This window comes from Delphinapterus leucas, chromosome 1 (genome assembly GCF_059928025.1).
Source record: "Delphinapterus leucas isolate spDelLeu-1000000601 "Yukka" chromosome 1, BTC_Dleu_Yukka2, whole genome shotgun sequence".
NCBI lineage: Eukaryota > Metazoa > Chordata > Mammalia > Artiodactyla > Monodontidae > Delphinapterus > Delphinapterus leucas.
Genome location: NC_143129.1, coordinates 73,333,924 through 73,351,139, shown reverse-complemented (window position 1 = coordinate 73,351,139; position 17,216 = coordinate 73,333,924). Strand labels below are relative to the sequence as shown.

Genomic DNA, 17,216 nt, shown 5'->3' with positions numbered 1-17,216 from the left:
ACGATCATGAATACAAATGTTCCCAAAATTCTAATTTTCATTTGAAAGCTTGAGTTTCATCATTGGCAATAATTACTGTCAGATGTTTTCCTTGAAGTGACAGACTCACTTTGTTCACTCTTGAGAAAATGTCTGAGAAATACCCAAGTCTGAATGACCATAGTTTTTTAGTCATTCTTTCAATTAAAAATGGTATTCCGAGAAAAAGAGTAGCTTGTTCTGGTTCAGCTCAGAACTCAATTGTGTAACAGCTTTCAATGAAGACAGCCTTTGTACTTCAGTACAGAAGTGCATACTTCCTATTTCATCACACAGAATATTAAAAATATGTATATTTTGAGCTCAAAATTTAATAAAATTAATTTTTTAAATTATTTCATCAAGGTTTTGTTTTGGTTTTGATTTCTTACTGTGAGTGCATAACATAACGGTGAAACATACAGTTTGGTGCCACTGCCTTAAATTGTGCTTTGGAGTTAGCAGTTTTATCCCCTGTTGCTTTATGCCATCAATGCAAGTGTCAACCTAGGGAAAAGGCAAATAACCTCTTAGTATTATTATAAACATAGTTTTGACTTTGCAGGCCCCTTAAAGGGTCATTAGAGCCCCCAGGTATCTACAGACCAAAGTGAGAATTATTGAACTAGATCATTCTTAAAGCCCAGCCTGACACTACTCTCAGAGATCCCAATATTTATGCATTTCTGAAGAGAAGAACCCATTTACTTTTCTATTCCTAAGTCAGTTCTCTAGGTATAATAAAATAATTTTGACCTCAACTTCAGGTCAGTCATTTTAATGCTTTTAATTGGATGCTTTTTAAAAGTCTAAGTTGGTTATATTACATGTTTCTTTATTCCTTTGTACATCTATGAGAAGAAGCGACAGCTTCTGCACAGCAATGGAAATAATCAAGAGTGAAATGGGAGAAAATATTTGCAAACCCTGTATCTGATAAGGGGTTAACATCCAAAATATATAAGAAACTCAAACAACTTAATAGCAAAAAAAACCAAAAAATGGATTAAAAAATGGGCAAAGAATCTGAATAGACATTTCTCAAAAAATGACATACAGATTGCCAATGGGTATATATTATAAAAAGGTGCTCTATGTCTATGTCACTAATCATCAGGGAAATGCAAATTAAAACCACAATAGGATATCACCCCACACCTGTCAAAATGGCTGTTATCAAAAATACAAAAGATAGCAAGTGTTGGCAAGGCTGTGGAGAAAACGGAACACTTGTGCACTGTTGGTGGGAATGCAAATTGGTGCAGCCACTATGGAAAACAGTATGGAGATTACTCAAAAAATTAAAAATAGGACTGCCTAATGAACAGTAATCCCACTTCTGGATATATATCTAAAGGATGTGAAGTCAGTATCTCAAAGAGACATCTGCATTCCCATGTTCATTGCAGCATTATTTACAACAGCCAAGATGTGAACACAACCTAAATGTCAACAAATGAACGGATAAAGAAAATGTGATATATGTGTATATATACTATATTATATACACTATATATTGTATGTATTTTATATATATATATATTATACACACAATGGAATATTATTCAGCCATTAAAAAGAAGAAAATCCTGCCATTCACAACAATATGGATGAACTTGGAAGACATTATGCCAAGTGAAATAAGCCAGACACAGAAAGACAAATATTGCGTGATCTCATTTATGTGTGGGATCTGAAATAGCCAAACTTGTAGAAGCGAAGAGTAGAATGGTGGTTGTCAGGGGCTGGGGGAGACAGAGAGAGAGAAAGTTGAGTATGAGGAATTGGCTCACGAGATTATGGAGGCTGAGAAGTCCCATGATCTGCCGTCTGCAAACTGGAGACCTAGGAGAGGATAATTTAGTCTGAATCCAAAGGCCTGAGAACCAGGGGAGTCAATGATGTAAATCCCAGTTCAAGGGCCAGAGAAGATGAGGTGAGATGTCTCAGCTCAATCACCGAGGAAGGAAAAAAAAAAAAAAAAAAGAGGCAAATTCCTCTAAACCCTGGCTTTTGTTCTAAAAGAGAAAATAATATCTAAAACACAATACCATTTATGTAAATTAATAATACAAAATAGTTCTCAAGCGAAAGTATGTGCATGTATAAAGGATTGTAAACATTATATAGTGGGTGCTCATGTGGGGGAGAGAATGGTAATGAAGGTAAAAAATAATAATAAAACAAGGAGGAGAATTGAAAAGACTAGTGATGACAGTCTGCCGTGAGCATGAGAGACAGAGCAGATTTTAGAGTGAGACAGATTTCTATTCAAATTCCAGTTCTATCACCACAGTTTCCACACATGTAAAATGGAGATAATAATAATCCTTCCTTAAAGGGCTCTCGTGGGGATTAAATAAAGTAACATCTGTGAAGCACTTGGCGTGGTGCAGGTGACATGCTCACGGCTGCAGCACTCACCTTAAGTAAGTTGGTGTCATCATTGACAGCAACAGCAGCAATATTCCATTATCATCACTGGGAACGTCTTGTTCCTCAGAATTCTTATCAGGTGACGGCATATCTTGTCCAGAAATTATGTCGTGATAGGCTTCAAACAATTGCTCAGGTAACAAATGATAACTGTTACATTTCTCTGCATAGTAAAGGCATGAAGAATTAGAAATTCTGCAGGGAAAAGTCCTGAAGGGAGAAAAAAGATCCAATTTGGGAAAAATTCAGAAGAAAGCCTAGAATAAAGAAGTGTGGGTGGGACATTCTTCAAGCCAAAATTTGAGCACTGTGTGACATGAACCCTATGGGTGATTGTAGAGATTTGCAGGGAGGATCGGACGCCTCACGAATTTTGAGTGCAATCAAGTTTCTTATGGAGGGACTTCCCTGGTGGTCCAGTGGTTAAGACTCTGTGCTCCCAATGCTGAGGGCCCGGGTTGATCCCTGGTCAGGAAACTAGATCCCACGTGCTGCAACAAAAAAAGATCCTGCAAACTGCAACTCAAAAAAAAAAAAAAAGATCCTGCGTGCTGCAACTAAGACCCGGAGCAGCCAAATAAATATTAAAAAAAAAAAAAACCAAATCAACTGCCTAAATACATGAATCACCTCCAATGACTTTAAAAAAAAAAAAAAAGTTTCTTATGGAATCAGGTGAAGAGGCTGAGATCTGTCTTCTGAGTGATAAGAAGCCAAAACAGTGTCGGCTTGTGTAGACTAAGGGACAGCTGATGGGTGCGTTACATTCATATCATAGAGGTGGTGACCTGGTGCAGAGGTCAGACCTTGGGGGCAGGTTGTGAATGATGTGGGAAGGCCCACACAGGCCCTGGATGAGGCATCAGGCAGGAGGTGGGGAAGCTGGGGGCACTGCCTAGCCTGGGCCCTCCCAAAGCAAGCAGTTTATAATCTGTTCCTGGTATCTAGTTCTCTCCCTCCCCCACTCCTGAGCACCTTATCAATTACCTCCCTACTGTTCAGACCCATATGACTCTATCTCTCTTTTATCAACACATGCTCTCAAAACAGGATCCGAAGTGACCAGCTTAATTTAAAGGACCAATCACATTTCCCTAAGGGCTACCTGCATTTCAACAAGGACTAGCACATTAAGAGAAACTATGAGGGAATTCTCCGATGGAAGCTTTGGGCATTAGCAAGGAAGAGGGGAAGGGACTGTCTTTAAGAGAGTTGACAGGGCCTGATAATCGATGTCCTTCCTGCCAGAGCTCCAAGGGAAGGAGATGCCCCAGTATTAAACAGCCACGGGTGAGGACAGAAGACGGTCCAAGGAGACATACTATCAGGTTGGAAAATTCATTAAGTATTTACAGGAGAATTCAGGTTCCCCATTGCTCAGGGTATGATCACATGGCTTGGAAAGCACAAGCAGTAGAGTTGGGAGGACGGTTCTGAGAAGCTTCTAAGGGGCTGATGCAGTGACTTCTCTAACACAGGTAAGGACTATTAGAACTGGGGCATGGTTGGGGACAGACGAAAGGAAGGAAGGCACAAGTGAGTGGAGATGCTATAGGGTGAGAGCATTGGGATGGGTAGGAAAGAAGTGTTTTCTAATTTCTGAAGGTTTAAGGTTTCAGGAAGGCAGAAAGGGGAAACATAACATTTCTATTCTTGACTGTGACACTGACAGAGAAGGTGGTTGGTGAGTCATGCTTTTCTATTCACCCATGGGAGGATGTGAAGCCTAGGTGCACGCAATCCAGTGTCAACCTCACTAGGCCTCACACCAATGTCTGTCACCAGGAAGTGAGCAGAATAAACATCCTGGGTGGATCTCAAGGACATGAAGATGTCTTTCTCAATTGAGGCTTATGGAGCCTGCTGGAGGATGGGGAGGATGTGGAATGGGAGTGGGATGTTTTTGGGAGCCTGAAGGTGGCAGGGTCACCTTCAGGGTGCCAGAATCTGGGGTTCTGTGTGGCTTTCGTGGGCTGAAAAGGGCACAGACTCTGCTCAGCAGGCCTTCTCTACAGGAGCTGGGGCTGGCCTGAGATGTGAGGTGGCTTCAGGGGGTGTAGGTGGGACAATGTTTGGTGCTTGGGACACCTGAGAGTTGACACGTATCCAGCCTGTCTCCTGCTCTCTCCAGTCCACCGTCTTCAGGAATTAGAAATGGGTGGGAGAAGCAGCAGTGTCTCCGAGTACTCAGTGGTCAGTACTGGCCATCTTCTCTCTCTCTCTTCCCGCATCCCATGCCAGTGCATCCCCATTGGTCTGCAGCTGCTGCTGGCAGATCCATCATGTGGGAACTGACAGCCCTCCTGCTCCTGGGTGAGTCCTCAATGAGGTAACAGCGGCATAAGGACTTTGGGTGTGGGGAAGAGTGGGGGCCAGAGTATTTCTGTGTGTGTGTGTGTGTGTGTGTGTGTGTGTGTGTGTGTGTGTTGCGGGAATATTCAATCCTCGATTCGTTATCTATCTTCGGAGAGGAAAAGAGGAAGGGGCTTTCTGAGAGCTGAGAGAAATAAAGGCAGAAGAAAAACAGGTCTTGAGACTTGTTGAATCCTTCCTATGGTCAAGAGAGTCCCTTTCTTTTCTCTCATCTCCAACATTCTCCTTCTTCTTGCTTCTTTATTTCTTGTTTTGCAGTTCCAAGCAGTGGGCAAGCTGGTGAGTCTTACACATCCCTCATCCAGATTTTCTACAACTTCCACCCCAACCATCCTAAGTGACCTGCTTGGGTACTCCCCACTTCTTAGCTGTTCTGGGGTAGTGACTCTTCTCATGGCTCCTCAATCCCAGTGACTCAGTTTGCCTGTAGGCACTGGCACTTAGAAATGGTCCTGACCAGGAGACTAGTTTGTAGCCCAATGTGGTCTCTCCTCTCACAGGGATGGGTCCCGGAAGCTAGCGTTTTCTGAGATTTCCCAACATCAGACCTCATCTTTGGGCACCTCACCTTGATTCTCTTTTTCACATTGTCCCCTCCCATACCCCACCCTCCCAGCTACTCTGGAGAAGCCCATATTGTCTCTACACCCACCCTGGACCACAATCTTCAAGGGGGAAAGGGTAACCTTGCGGTGTGATGGGTACCACCCTCTGCTCCTGGAGCTCCGACCCATCAGCACTCTCTGGTATTTGGGCCACCTACTCCTGCCCTCTCACAAGAAGAGCATCGAGGTGCAGACACCAGGGGTGTATCGATGCCAGACACGGGGAGCACCTGTCAGTGACCCCATCCACCTCTCTGTATCCAATGGTGAGTGTTTGAGCATGGGGGAGGGGTAGCACACATGTCCTCTGGTAGTGATGGCCCTCCTGTGGGGGAGGACACTGGGCCACTCCCATTGGGGCAGTAAGGAGAGGGTTATATTGAGTCTATGGGGGCAGGCAGGGACCTGCTTGGCACTATGTGAGAGATGCAGTAAGCCTTGTGTGGCCCCAAAGGTCCCCTTACCATCCTGCCACAATGGACACTAAATAAACATTTCTGTTCATTTAGTAGCTCAGAAGAGAAGAGGCTCCAAGGACCTGGTATACTGAATAGAGAACTTCTGAGGAGGGGGGTTGGGTAGGGAGAGAAAGGGCAAAGCAAAGCAGGAAAAGTGAGGGTCCCTGGGCAGGCTGCGTGCAGCTGGGGGAATTACTCCTGCTTGAACAGTGTGATGCTTCTCTGTGCCTCCCATCACTAAAATACGGCCAATGATAGCATGTATTTCTTTGGTTGTTGCGAAGATTAAAAATGAATTGATAGGTTTTCAAAGAAAAAAGCAGATGAAGAAAGCACTTCAGCAAAATTTTATTATAGACACGTACACATGCGTACAGAAGAGTCAATTAAGAAACTAATTCCCTGGGGGATAAAGGATTTCCAAACAGGATAAGAGAAATAACAGTAATCTGTTCATTAGGGCACAGGATTGGCTACCTTGTTGGGAATATTATGTCATTTTAGCCTGGTAGGCTATATTTTGTATTCAGAATTTAAAGACCATCACTCAGTGTTCAGATTAGCACTTATACTTCACATCCATACTCTGTGGTTTCTTGTTGGGAAATTGATAGCGAGTACAGATAAGATATTGAATATGATAGACGGTAGTCACTGCTTGCAGAACTGCGAGTAGCACAGAGATTGTGGCTATCACTTGCGGAATTCTTTCTCGATGGAAAACACCTAAAGTGGCATCTAGCAGACACCAGGGCTATGTTAAGTGTTGGCTATGGTGATGATGGTGATCAGGTACATAAGGGTGCTGGGGGAGGTGTCTAAGTCTGGGGGTGGGGTCGGGTAAGTTTTCTCAAGGAGACAGGATCTAAGCCCAGGTCTGCAGGATAAGCAGGCCTCAACTACAGCAGGTGAAGGGGTCTTCTTGGCAGGTACAAAGCCTCTGGGCTCAGAGCAGGGCCAGTTCTCCCAGCAGTCCAGGATGCACGGACTTAGTCTGCATTAGGAATGGAAGGTGGAGAGAGAAAAGGAGACATGGGGCAGGGGAGAATCCTGAGATGGTGCTGAAAAGGTAGGCAGAGGCCAGGTCAGGAAGGCCCTGATACCATCCTAAGGAGTTTAAACTGGATTCTGACGGGCATGACTCTTTGAGGCTGGAACCAAGTCTCAGGCATCTTTGTCTTCTTAGTACCTAATAAAAGGCTGGTCTTCCCCTTTCCTTCCCACTCACCTTCTGATGCTTCTTGTTCTGAGGCTCCTGGGGTGCCCAGTAAGGGGGGAGGGAGTTGGTGAGGAGAAAGGGGGAGGACGGGGGAGCAGGGAGGCGGAGAAGTATGGCAGACCCAGGCTGGACTTTCTCTTGGAGTCTGTCTGTGCTGACTGTCGTAGACTGGCTGATCCTGCAAGTGCCCTATGCTGCGGTGTTCGAGGGCGAGCCGCTGGTCATGCGCTGCCGCGGTTGGTACGACAAGGTCGTCTACAAACTTCACTACTACCACGACGGCCAACCCGTGCGCTACTTCCACTCCAGCGCCAACTACACGGTGCCCCAGGCGCGCGCCAGCGATAGCGGGCGCTACCAGTGCTCCGGCACCATGCGCATCCCGGTGGAGAGCGCGCCCATGTTCTCCGCCAAGGTGGCCGTGACCGTGCAAGGTGGGGGAGACTCGGGGCCGCGGAGGGAGGCAAACGAGCCCTGGGAAATTCTGGGACAGAAACCAGGCGGGGAAAGGAGGCGCGGAGGTTACAGTAGCTGGCACATGGTGGATTTCTCTGCGGGTCCAAGTACACGTTCTCCTCTCTTCCTCCTCAGTGAAGTCGCCCTTAATCTGTAGCCTGCGTGGGGGCAGGTGTCCCTTCTCCCCGGTACACATCCAGCTTCTTACTCCGGGTTGAGACCCCCATATTGGGGGCAGCTCTCTCCGCAGCCCCAGCCAGAAAGACAGCGGCAGTAGATGGGATCACTGTGGGGCTGGGGCGAGGGAACTGCTCCTGAGCGTCTTGCGAAGCAGGCGCAGCGACCCCCTTCTAGGCTGGAGAAACCGAGCTGGGTGTCAGTCGGGAGGTGACACGAAGCGTCATACCTAGTCCCGCCTCCTTTCAAGCTCTCCCCTCCCTCGTGGACTCGTTCCCCACATTTCAAAAGACTTCCCTCCCTCCACGTGTACACACAGCCTCCTCCCTGGTCGGCAACGGGCCCTTGTGGGAAACCGGGAGAGGGGTCGTGGGACCGTGGACCAGCGGTACCTGGTTCCCTGGGACCCTTGCGCCGGCCTAAAGTGCATCCTTAGCCACTGGGCCTCCTCTCCGCAGAGCTGTTCCAGGCGCCGGTGCTGAGGGTGATGGGCCAGGTGGAGGCTCGCGGCGCGGCCCTCGGCGGAGTGGTCTTGCGGTGCGAGACGCTCCTGCACCCTCAGAAGCGCGACACGCCGCTGCAGTTCGCCTTCTACAAGTACAGTCGCGCCGTGCGTCGCTTCGACTGGGGCGCCGAGTACACCGTCCCCGAGCCCGAGGTCGAGGAGCTGGAATCGCACTGGTGCGAGGTTGCTACCGCCAGCCGCAGCGTCCGGAAACGCAGCCCTTGGCTGCAGCTTCCGGGGCGGGGTGAGTGACTGTCCTTCGGGAAGCCCACCCGGGCGGGTAGACCTGCATGCGCCCCTCTGGAATGCCTGTCTCTCCGGCCCCCCTCTTCTCCCCGCGCTTCCATCTCCATCCCCCATCTCCGCCCGCCTCCCCCTTCCTTCCCTCCTCTCCACCTCTGTTCCCACCCTCCTCACTCCCCTTACTCTCTTCCCCGGCCCGGCGCTTCTCTCCCACCCCCACCACCCCCATCCCTTGCCCCCTCCTTACCCCGCAGCCCTTGCGAGAAGGATTTCAGCCGTGCGGCTCTCTGTGTGTTGCGTTCACAGGTTCTCCCTTGGACGTGGCGTCCACCACCGTCCCGGTCCCACAGGCTGCGGCTTTGGCGCCCGGTAACAAGCCGCTTTCCTTCAGAAAGCCCCCGCTGTCCGTATCGGTCCCGTCGGTCACCTCCGTCCCTAACACCACCTCAGCCGGGCTGCTGTTCCCCGCGGGCGGAGCCCCCACTGCTGGGCCACCGGCCTGCGCTCCGCTGACCCCCTTGGAACAAACCACTGGAGCCCTAAAACCCGACATGGACCTTCTGCTCCGAGAAATGCAGCTGCTCAAAGGCCTTCTCAGCCGGGTGGTCCTGGAATTAAAGGAGCCACAGGCCTTCCCAGAGCACAGGGACACACTCGAGACCCCCGCTTCCCACTTTGCTGTGAGTCAGGGAACCCCTGAGACCACTGCTGTGGAGAGCTGAGGGAGGGGGTGGCTATTGACCCCTCTCCAGACGTATCCATCCCTGGTCTCTCCTGCTTCCCATCACGTGGAGACCCTACAAAGCCATCTCTGCATCCCTCTGTCTTACTGTGGCTTATAAAGTGTGGTGGCTGCCATGTCAGTCTAACACAGCACATCCTTGTAACCACAAGGCCTTCACTCTGATGGCTTTCTTCCCCTCACAGATTTCAGTAAGGAAGGAGAAACCTGTTATTTACTACTTTGAGGTATATGTTTGGAAGTTGAATTTAGTCATCCTTAGCTTTTCATATAAATCCACCCACCATGTATTTCAGCACAGGCAATTTTTTGGTACTTAAGGTTATTTGGTACTAAGCTCTTTGGAACATTTAAGGGTCAAGATGTAATTATTCATCATGACTTTAATGTTAAATTTTAAAAGACTTTCAGTTCTGTTTCTGATGCGTGTGTACCCTCAAAGTCCTGGGCTAGTTTTAGAGAGGGAAAGGGACTTGTGTGGGCCTCCATTCCAGGTTATAAGGGTCAGCATACTGTTAGACTCACCCAGATGCACCTCCTGCACCAATATAGCTAGATAGGCTGATGGGCTCTGGTGGCAGCAAGCAGGCCATGCTCACTTTAGCCTAACTAAACAAGTGGTACTATTACCATCAAGAAATCTCTTTGAAGAAAGATTAAGACAAATTCTCAAAATTGCTGAATTCTAGTTTTTAGTAGGTTCTTACCTCCCGCAGAGCCATTCCAACACTAACATACAATTCAATTTTTATAAGTCCCTCATCTGCCTACTAAAACTATTGGTTTTCTGCAAGTCTGGTGTGAATTATTCCCAGGAGGTTTATTTCTCATTGGGTCCTTACCCTTCATCAGTTAACGTTTACTGCTAAGGCTTAGAACTGATAACAACTCTACCCTCCCATCCTTCTACTTGATACATATTCAGCCACAATGCAATTTCCCATTTCTTTCTGAACAATTAACCAGAATAACATCAACATACTTCATCCTTTTCTTCTTAGTATTATCTTCACCGTGTTATAACTGCAAAGTCACTGAAATTATAAAAATGAGAGAGGCAGGTGGGTACACACATAAATTACAGTGCAATGTGATAAGTGCTCTATGAAACACTGGGAATTCAGAGGAGGAAACTGAATCTTGAAGGAAGAGCAAGATTTCACCAAGAAGAGATGTGAAAAGATTGAGGGGTAGGGCATGCAGGCTGAGGGTGCAAAGGCAAAGAGACATAAAAGACCGTGGTGTGTTTGTAGAGCTGCAAATAATTGAAAGTGGTTGGAGAATTATGTGTATTTATGCATGTGTGTGTGGGGGGTGTGTTTTAGGGAGAAGGTGGCAGGAGATGAACATGGGGAAGTAGGAAGGGATCAGAACATGAAAGTCTTGTTAAGAGGTTCTTTAACCTGTTGGATATTTGGGATGGATATTTGGAAGCATTCCTTATTGAGGGCATCAATAAGCCTTACTGGAGGAGAAGCTAATTTGAAATTACAAAAGAGCAATCAAATAAACTGATCTCAGTGGACACTTGCTTAACCCTGAGGAGTTATGTCCAGGCCCTATGATCCAGTACTGGGGTTCTGGTTTACAAGGGTCTTTGTGGTTCTGATTTCCACCTTTCTAATGCAGGCTTAGCTCACTTCTCAGAACTCTTCCCCCAGCAAGCCTTCCCTGGCTAACCCCACTCTACTCCCCTGAAGGAGGCCCCTGAAGTTTCTGCCATCCCTGATCTAGACAGGAAGTGACTAGCATTAGTATCAAGAGTCTAGGTAATCAAAGAATCGAGTCATTAAAAAAAATCAGTTGATACGTATAACTGATTCACTTTGCTGCACAGCAGAAATTAACACAACATTGTAAAGGAACTATACTCCAATAAAAATTAATTTAAAAACTCAGCTGATCATTTTTTAAAAGAGCAAAAGGGTGAAATAGCCATTCAAAAGGGAGTTTTATCTCTTCAGTATCTCCTCATTCACACCTTGTTAGCAGCTACAATATCTTTCTTCCTGTCCTGACACATACCTCCATTTAGGGTTAGGGATATGGGGAGTGGGGAAGATCAAGAACTTATGGGTTAGAATGATGTGTGTGTAGCGGGGGGGAAAGAGTGAGTTTTATGCCCTCTAGTCTCCACTGTCTTTAAGCTCCCCAGCTCTCGTTGATCTTCCCCTACAATACCTGTTAATGATCTCCCGGGAAGACCTGCACTAAGGAAATATCAAGAGATATCAGACAGGCAGCTTACTGGCCATGCTCCTCTGGGGAAAAAAAAAAGTCCTCATCCAGCTTCTGTTTAAGGTTCCAGCATGCATTTAGAGAAGCTTTGGGCTAGCCCAGGCTGCCTAAGGAGAATCTCAGGCTCATTCCCAAGCAGCAAGGGTAGCAACAAAATGCTGGAGAAGCCTGGGGAGGAAGCTGCTTCTCTCTGGTTCTCTGATCACTTCTGTGTCTCAGACTCAGACCTCGACCCTAAACCTGTGGGAGTCCATACCAGATACCAGGCAAGGAACCCAAATGTCCTCCACCAGAGAGCAGAAAGGGTTCTGGCAAGTTTCATTTGGATCTCAGCTTTACTCTCTCATTCTGCCCTCCCTGAGTCTAAGTTTCTTATCTGGACTTCACTCTATAGAAAGAAGGAACTCAACTCTTTGGGTTCTACACTTATGACTTTTTCCGTAAAAGAGTGAATCAAATCCTCTAGGTTAAAGTCCAAACTATCATGACATATAGAGCAGTCACACTGACCACTTGCTCTTTCCCCAGCACACCAGCCTCTTTCATGCCTCTGTGCCTTTACATATACTTTGGCCTCAACCTCTATTGGTGGGGAGTGGGCTGCACACGCCTTCTGAGCTCAAGGTCTCTCATTTGTCAAAAGAGGGAAATAAGAGTGCCCTTACAGAGAGAGACAGACAAATAAACAGACTTTTTCATTACTAGAGGTTTTCAGACATGGGATGCTAAAGTGCTTAAAAGCACAGAGGAGGAGCACTAAGCTCAGTGTGGAGGTTCACAAATCACTTACCAGAGAGATGACATTTGCCAGTCCCTAGTGATGAACTCTTAGATTATTTTTAAACTTTTGCTGTTTTAAATTATGTTGCAATTAATGTTTTGTTTTTTTTTTTTTTTTTTGCGGTACGCCGGCCTCTTACTGTCGTGGCCTCTCCCGTTGCGGAGCACAGGCTCCGGACGCGCAGGCTCAGCGGCCATGGCTCACGGGCCCAGCCACTCCGTGGCATGTGGGATCTTCCCGGACCGGGGCACGAACCCGTGTCCCCTGCATCGGCAGGCGGACTCCCAACCACTGCACCACCAGGGAAGCCCTACACCTATATCTTTATGCACATATTTGAACATATCTGTGGGATAAACTCCTAGACTTAAGTAGAGTTGCTGAATCAAAGAATGTGAGTCTTTTTTAATTTTAATAGATATTTTCAAATTATGCATGAGAGAGCTTGTTTCTTTTACCCTAGTCAGGATAGCACATCATCATACTTATATATTTCTTAATTAGACCCAGAGAACCTCCTGACTCTTTATCTGCTATTGAATTCCCCCAGTTGGATCTTGGTAACATTACTAACCTTGTGTCGTGCAACAGTCCAGCAGTACAGTCCTTCCAGAGTCAACATCCCTGTTTGTAATCCTAATCCATCCCTCTTCTGAATTCTTGTTAGCTGGTCTGCAGTTATCTAAGAGAAATGTACTCCTGTCTATATTTCCTTATTAAATGAGAACTTTCTGCCAAGTAGAGCTCTTATTCCCAGCCAGGTCATTCTGGTTCTTCACCAAATTCCCAACATGTACTACAGTTTGCTCATATTGGTTTAGTTTATTCCCCAGTCATTACACCTGCAAAGATAATTTGCTTCAATGCTTGACATTCTAATTATAACGAGGACTCATGTAACTGTACATCCCTGATTCAGCTAACATCTGAGGCTGAAGGATTGGTATAGTACATGTTAGCCTTTTTCAGTTCAAAGGAGCCAATCTCATTACAGTGATGTGGGAAATGACCTCTCCTCCATTTCTTTACAGTTAATATGCTCTTAATGTAGCATGTTAAGTTGTAATAGCCAAGCTAATTAGCTTTGGACCTAGAGGTGACAGAGTATAGAAATTAAGAACCCTGGCTAAGCAGTTAATAGACTTGGGTTCAAACATCACTTTTACTACTTACCAGCTGTATAGCCTTGGATGAGATACTCTGTCTCTGAAGTTGGGTTTCCTCATATGCAAGGCATAATTATAATAGTATCTTCCTTACAGGACTGCTAGAAGGATTAAAAGAGATTATGCAAGTAACATACTTGGTAGAAGCAGTAAATTGTTATTATGACTGTAATTCACTGAATCTAAAATGATGTTGACTGTAGGTTGCACCATTAAAGAGAATAGTAAGAAAGGAAATTGTGGCCAAGTAGCCACACGATGTCTTTTAGGCTTAATTAGAAACAGAAAATTAAAAAATCAGAATCACTCTAAATATTCATTAAAAAGGACACTATAAGGGAAATAAATTGGGTAAGGTATTCCTAAAACTATTTCACTTTCAGAGTCTGACTTTTCTGAAACACTTTTCCACTCAGATTTAGCCAAGTCTGTGTTTTCCCATTCTTGTAACATATTCTTTCCTGTGAAGAGCATTAGTAACGCAGCGTTTCTTAAAAGAAGCCATAACAAGAGTAACAGTTATCGTTGCCAGACTTTTAGGCTGGTTTTGCAATTATCTGGAGTTAGCTTACTTTTGACTTCTACTTCAGGAATGTTGCTAAACACGTCTGCTTCACCACTCACTCCACTTCTCCTCACAACCTATGAATATTTCACCTTCATCTCTAGAAACTTCTCCCAATATGCCCCCACCCATTCTTAAATTTTGATGCCAGTACTTTAATGTACATGCTTGCTTTAAGCAATGAAAACGATGACAAGACAACAATTATAAGATGCATCGTGGTTTCAAAGATGTTAAATGTAGTTTGAAAAAAATTATTTCTTAGAATTAATAAAATACAAAATGCACCCTAAAAGCAAATCTAGGAAAGCAAATTTTAAAATGTCTAGAAAAAAAGTTACATATGACACTACACGTAGCCTGAGACTAAAGGTGGACTTCTTTGGAGTTGAAGTGGAGGTTCTCAAAAATCTGAAAGGAATTTAAAGCCTGTTTAGTTCAACCAAGAAACCACTTATTGAGACCTTCTAAACTTCTCCTGCCATTGGCCACGCTTGACTTTTTGTGAGGATGTGGTCCTTATTACCTCCCAAGGACAGCCCACTCTATCTCAGGATAGCTCTGGTAATTAGAAAATTCTTCCTATGGATAATGAGCAAAATGATTTTGTTATAGCTTCTACTCACTGTGCCTCCTAGGGTTACACAGAGCAGATCTAATTCCTGGTCCTCTTGTCAGGGCTTTAGATGTTTAAAGACACTGCTTAGGTTATGCTTAGTTTTCTTAAAGATAAACTTTGTTTCAGTGTTTTCAACTGTTCCTAATTTTGAGTTCCTTCTCCATCCTGGCTTTTCTTTCTTTCTTTCTTTCTTTGCGGTACGCGGACCTCTCACTGTTGTGGCCTCTCCCGTTGCGGAGCACAGGCTCCAGACGCGCAGGCTCAGCGGCCATGGCTCACGGGCCCAGCCGCTCCGTGGCATGTGGGATCTTCCCGGACCGGGGCACGAACCCGTGTCCCCTGTATCGGCAGGCGGACTCTCAACCACTGCGCCACCAGGGAAGCCCTTTCTTTTTTTTTTAATATTCAGAGTTCTTTTTTTTCTTTTAAAATTTATTTATTTATTTATTTTTGGCTGCGTTGGGTCTTCGTTGCTGCACGGCTTTCTCTAGTTGTGGCGAGCGGGGGCTGCTCTTCGTTGCCGTGCGTGGGTGCGTGGGCTTCTCATTGCGGTGGCTTCTCTTGTTGTGGAACACGGGCTCTAGGCACACAGGCTCAGTAGTTGTGGCGCATGGGCTTAGTTGCTCCGCGGCATGTGGGATCTTCCAGGACCAGGGCTCGAACCCGTGTCCCATGCATTGGCTGGCGGATTCCCAACCACTGTGCCACGAGGAAGTCCCCATCCTAGCTTTTCTGAGCACATCTCCAATTGCTCTATATTAGGTTTAAAATGTGGGACCCACAACAGAATGCCGTTTCTCAGGTGGGTGTGTCCAGGGAGAATGAGGCAGGAAGGCAGAATTTTATTTTTATTTTTTACAATGAAGCAATTGCACTTGTGACAGGATGTCAAAAGTGATATTTCATGATACAAGAGAGATGGAATTCTGAAGCCGGATCATCATACCCAGAATTTACAAAGGAGATGGTTAAGGATCTGTTCCCTGACTTTTGGACTCTGAAATCACATCAAGGAGATAAAAAGGGGTCAGAGTATGGAGAAGAGAGAAGGTCTCTGAAGGCTTCTTTGCCATGTGAATAGTCGCCATCACAATTCTTACTCACAGTGGGGAGTTTTGGAAAGTTTACCCTCTCCTCATCAAGCCTAATAAGGGAGATGCCCATGAACTCACCCAGAGAGGTCTGAAATGTGTTGCCCACAGTAGGGAGACACAGGGAACTAGGCCTGACTCACACCTGAGAAAGCTAAGGTGAATTGTGGCTGTAGGATGGAAGAGCCTGTTTTGGGATTCTGCACTACAGAAGTTGCTGGGACAAAGACATGTGTGTATATATTTCCATAGTCCATGAAAGACAGAGAGCTGGCATGGGTTCCGGTACAATAAGGAGGGGTTGAATAAAGCACTAAAAAGCTGGAGATGAATCTAGATTCTTAGGGGTTGAGGAAAGAGGTGCAAGTGCTCTCCTGGAAGAAAGACGCATCTGCCTTGAATGGAAGAGAGCAGTCCCCCCAAACAAACACCTCTAAAAAGTCCACAGAAGTGCCCACGGGAGAAAGAATTGGACAGTCACCTCCAAGCTGAGACAGCAGGAAGCTGCCCAGCCAAAGAACTTTCTACTTCCTTATCTATCCTCCCTCCCTTCCCTATTCTCTGCTACTTTGGCCTAGGTGAGGTGAAAAGGAAACAGACACTGAGGAGAGAGGGAGGAGGTATGGAGAGAGAAAGAGAGAGAGAGAGAAACCAGTCAAGCTCCTTTCCCAAGTCAGGACCTAAACGGAGTAAGTAGGAGGACAAAGAGTTATCTCTGAATTAAGATTGAAGGTCTGGTTAACATCTAGGACTGGGCACTCTAATTCATAAATTGAAACTAGGCTTGTGACCTAAAGTTGTTAAAAGACTATCCATTATCAAGAGAAGCACAGAAAGCAGGGATTGGCTCAGAATTTAATGTACACATGAATCACCCCGGGCTCTTCTGCAAAGGCAGATTGTGATTCAGTGGGTCTGGGGCGGGGCCTGAGAATCTGCATTTCTAACAAGTTCCCAATTCATGCCAGTGCTGGCATTTTGTGTCACATTTTGAGAAGCAAGGGGAGCAGGGGATTACCCCACTGAATGAATTTTAAATGGATTATAAAAGATTAAAAAAGCTACATTTGGGGGAATTCTCTGGTGGTCCAGTGGTTAGGACTTCCACTGCAGGGGGCCCATGTTCAGTCCCTGGTCAGGGAACTAAGGTGTCACGTGGCAAGGCCAAAAATTTTTTTTTTAAAAAGGTGCGTTTTCAATGTTCATTTCAGCACTATTTACAATAGCCAGGACATGGAAACAACCTAAGTGTCCATCGACAGATGAATGGATAAAGAAGATGTGGCACATATATACAATGGAATATTACTCAGCCATAAAAAGGAACGAAATTGAGTTATTTGTAGAGAGGTGGATGTACCTAGAGTCTGTCATACAGAGTGAACTAAGTCAGAAAGAGAAAAACAAATACCGTATGCTAACACATATATATGGAATTTTTAAATAAATGGTTCTGAAGAAACTAGGGGCAGGAAAGGAATAAAGATGCAGACATAGAGAATGGTCTTGAGGACATGGGGAGGT

At 45.7% G+C, this 17,216-nt stretch overlaps 1 protein-coding gene across 1 annotated transcript; it reads left to right on the top strand.

Annotated features, from left to right (window-relative positions):
- Positions 1–3,428: 3,428 nt before the first annotated feature.
- Positions 3,429–15,420, top strand: FCRLB (Fc receptor like B). Its single transcript, XM_022565559.3, has 6 exons — positions 3,429–4,767; positions 5,086–5,106; positions 5,444–5,698; positions 7,277–7,543; positions 8,201–8,491; positions 8,797–15,420. The coding sequence occupies exons 1-6, from the start codon at positions 4,689–4,691 to the stop codon at positions 9,210–9,212; spliced, it is 1,329 nt and encodes a 442-aa protein (XP_022421267.1). The 5' UTR covers positions 3,429–4,688; the 3' UTR covers positions 9,213–15,420.
- The last annotated feature ends 1,796 nt before the right edge of the window (positions 15,421–17,216 follow it).

Excerpts from the sequence above, each read along its gene's own strand:
- FCRLB (XM_022565559.3), top strand. The coding sequence starts at position 4,689 with ATGCCAGTGCATCCCCATTGGTCTGCAGCTGCTGCTGGCAGATCCATC. Across the intron at positions 4,768-5,085 it reads GACAGCCCTCCTGCTCCTGG|TTCCAAGCAGTGGGCAAGCT; the intron begins GTGAGTCCTCAA and ends CTTGTTTTGCAG. Across the intron at positions 5,107-5,443 it reads TCCAAGCAGTGGGCAAGCTG|CTACTCTGGAGAAGCCCATA; the intron begins GTGAGTCTTACA and ends CCACCCTCCCAG.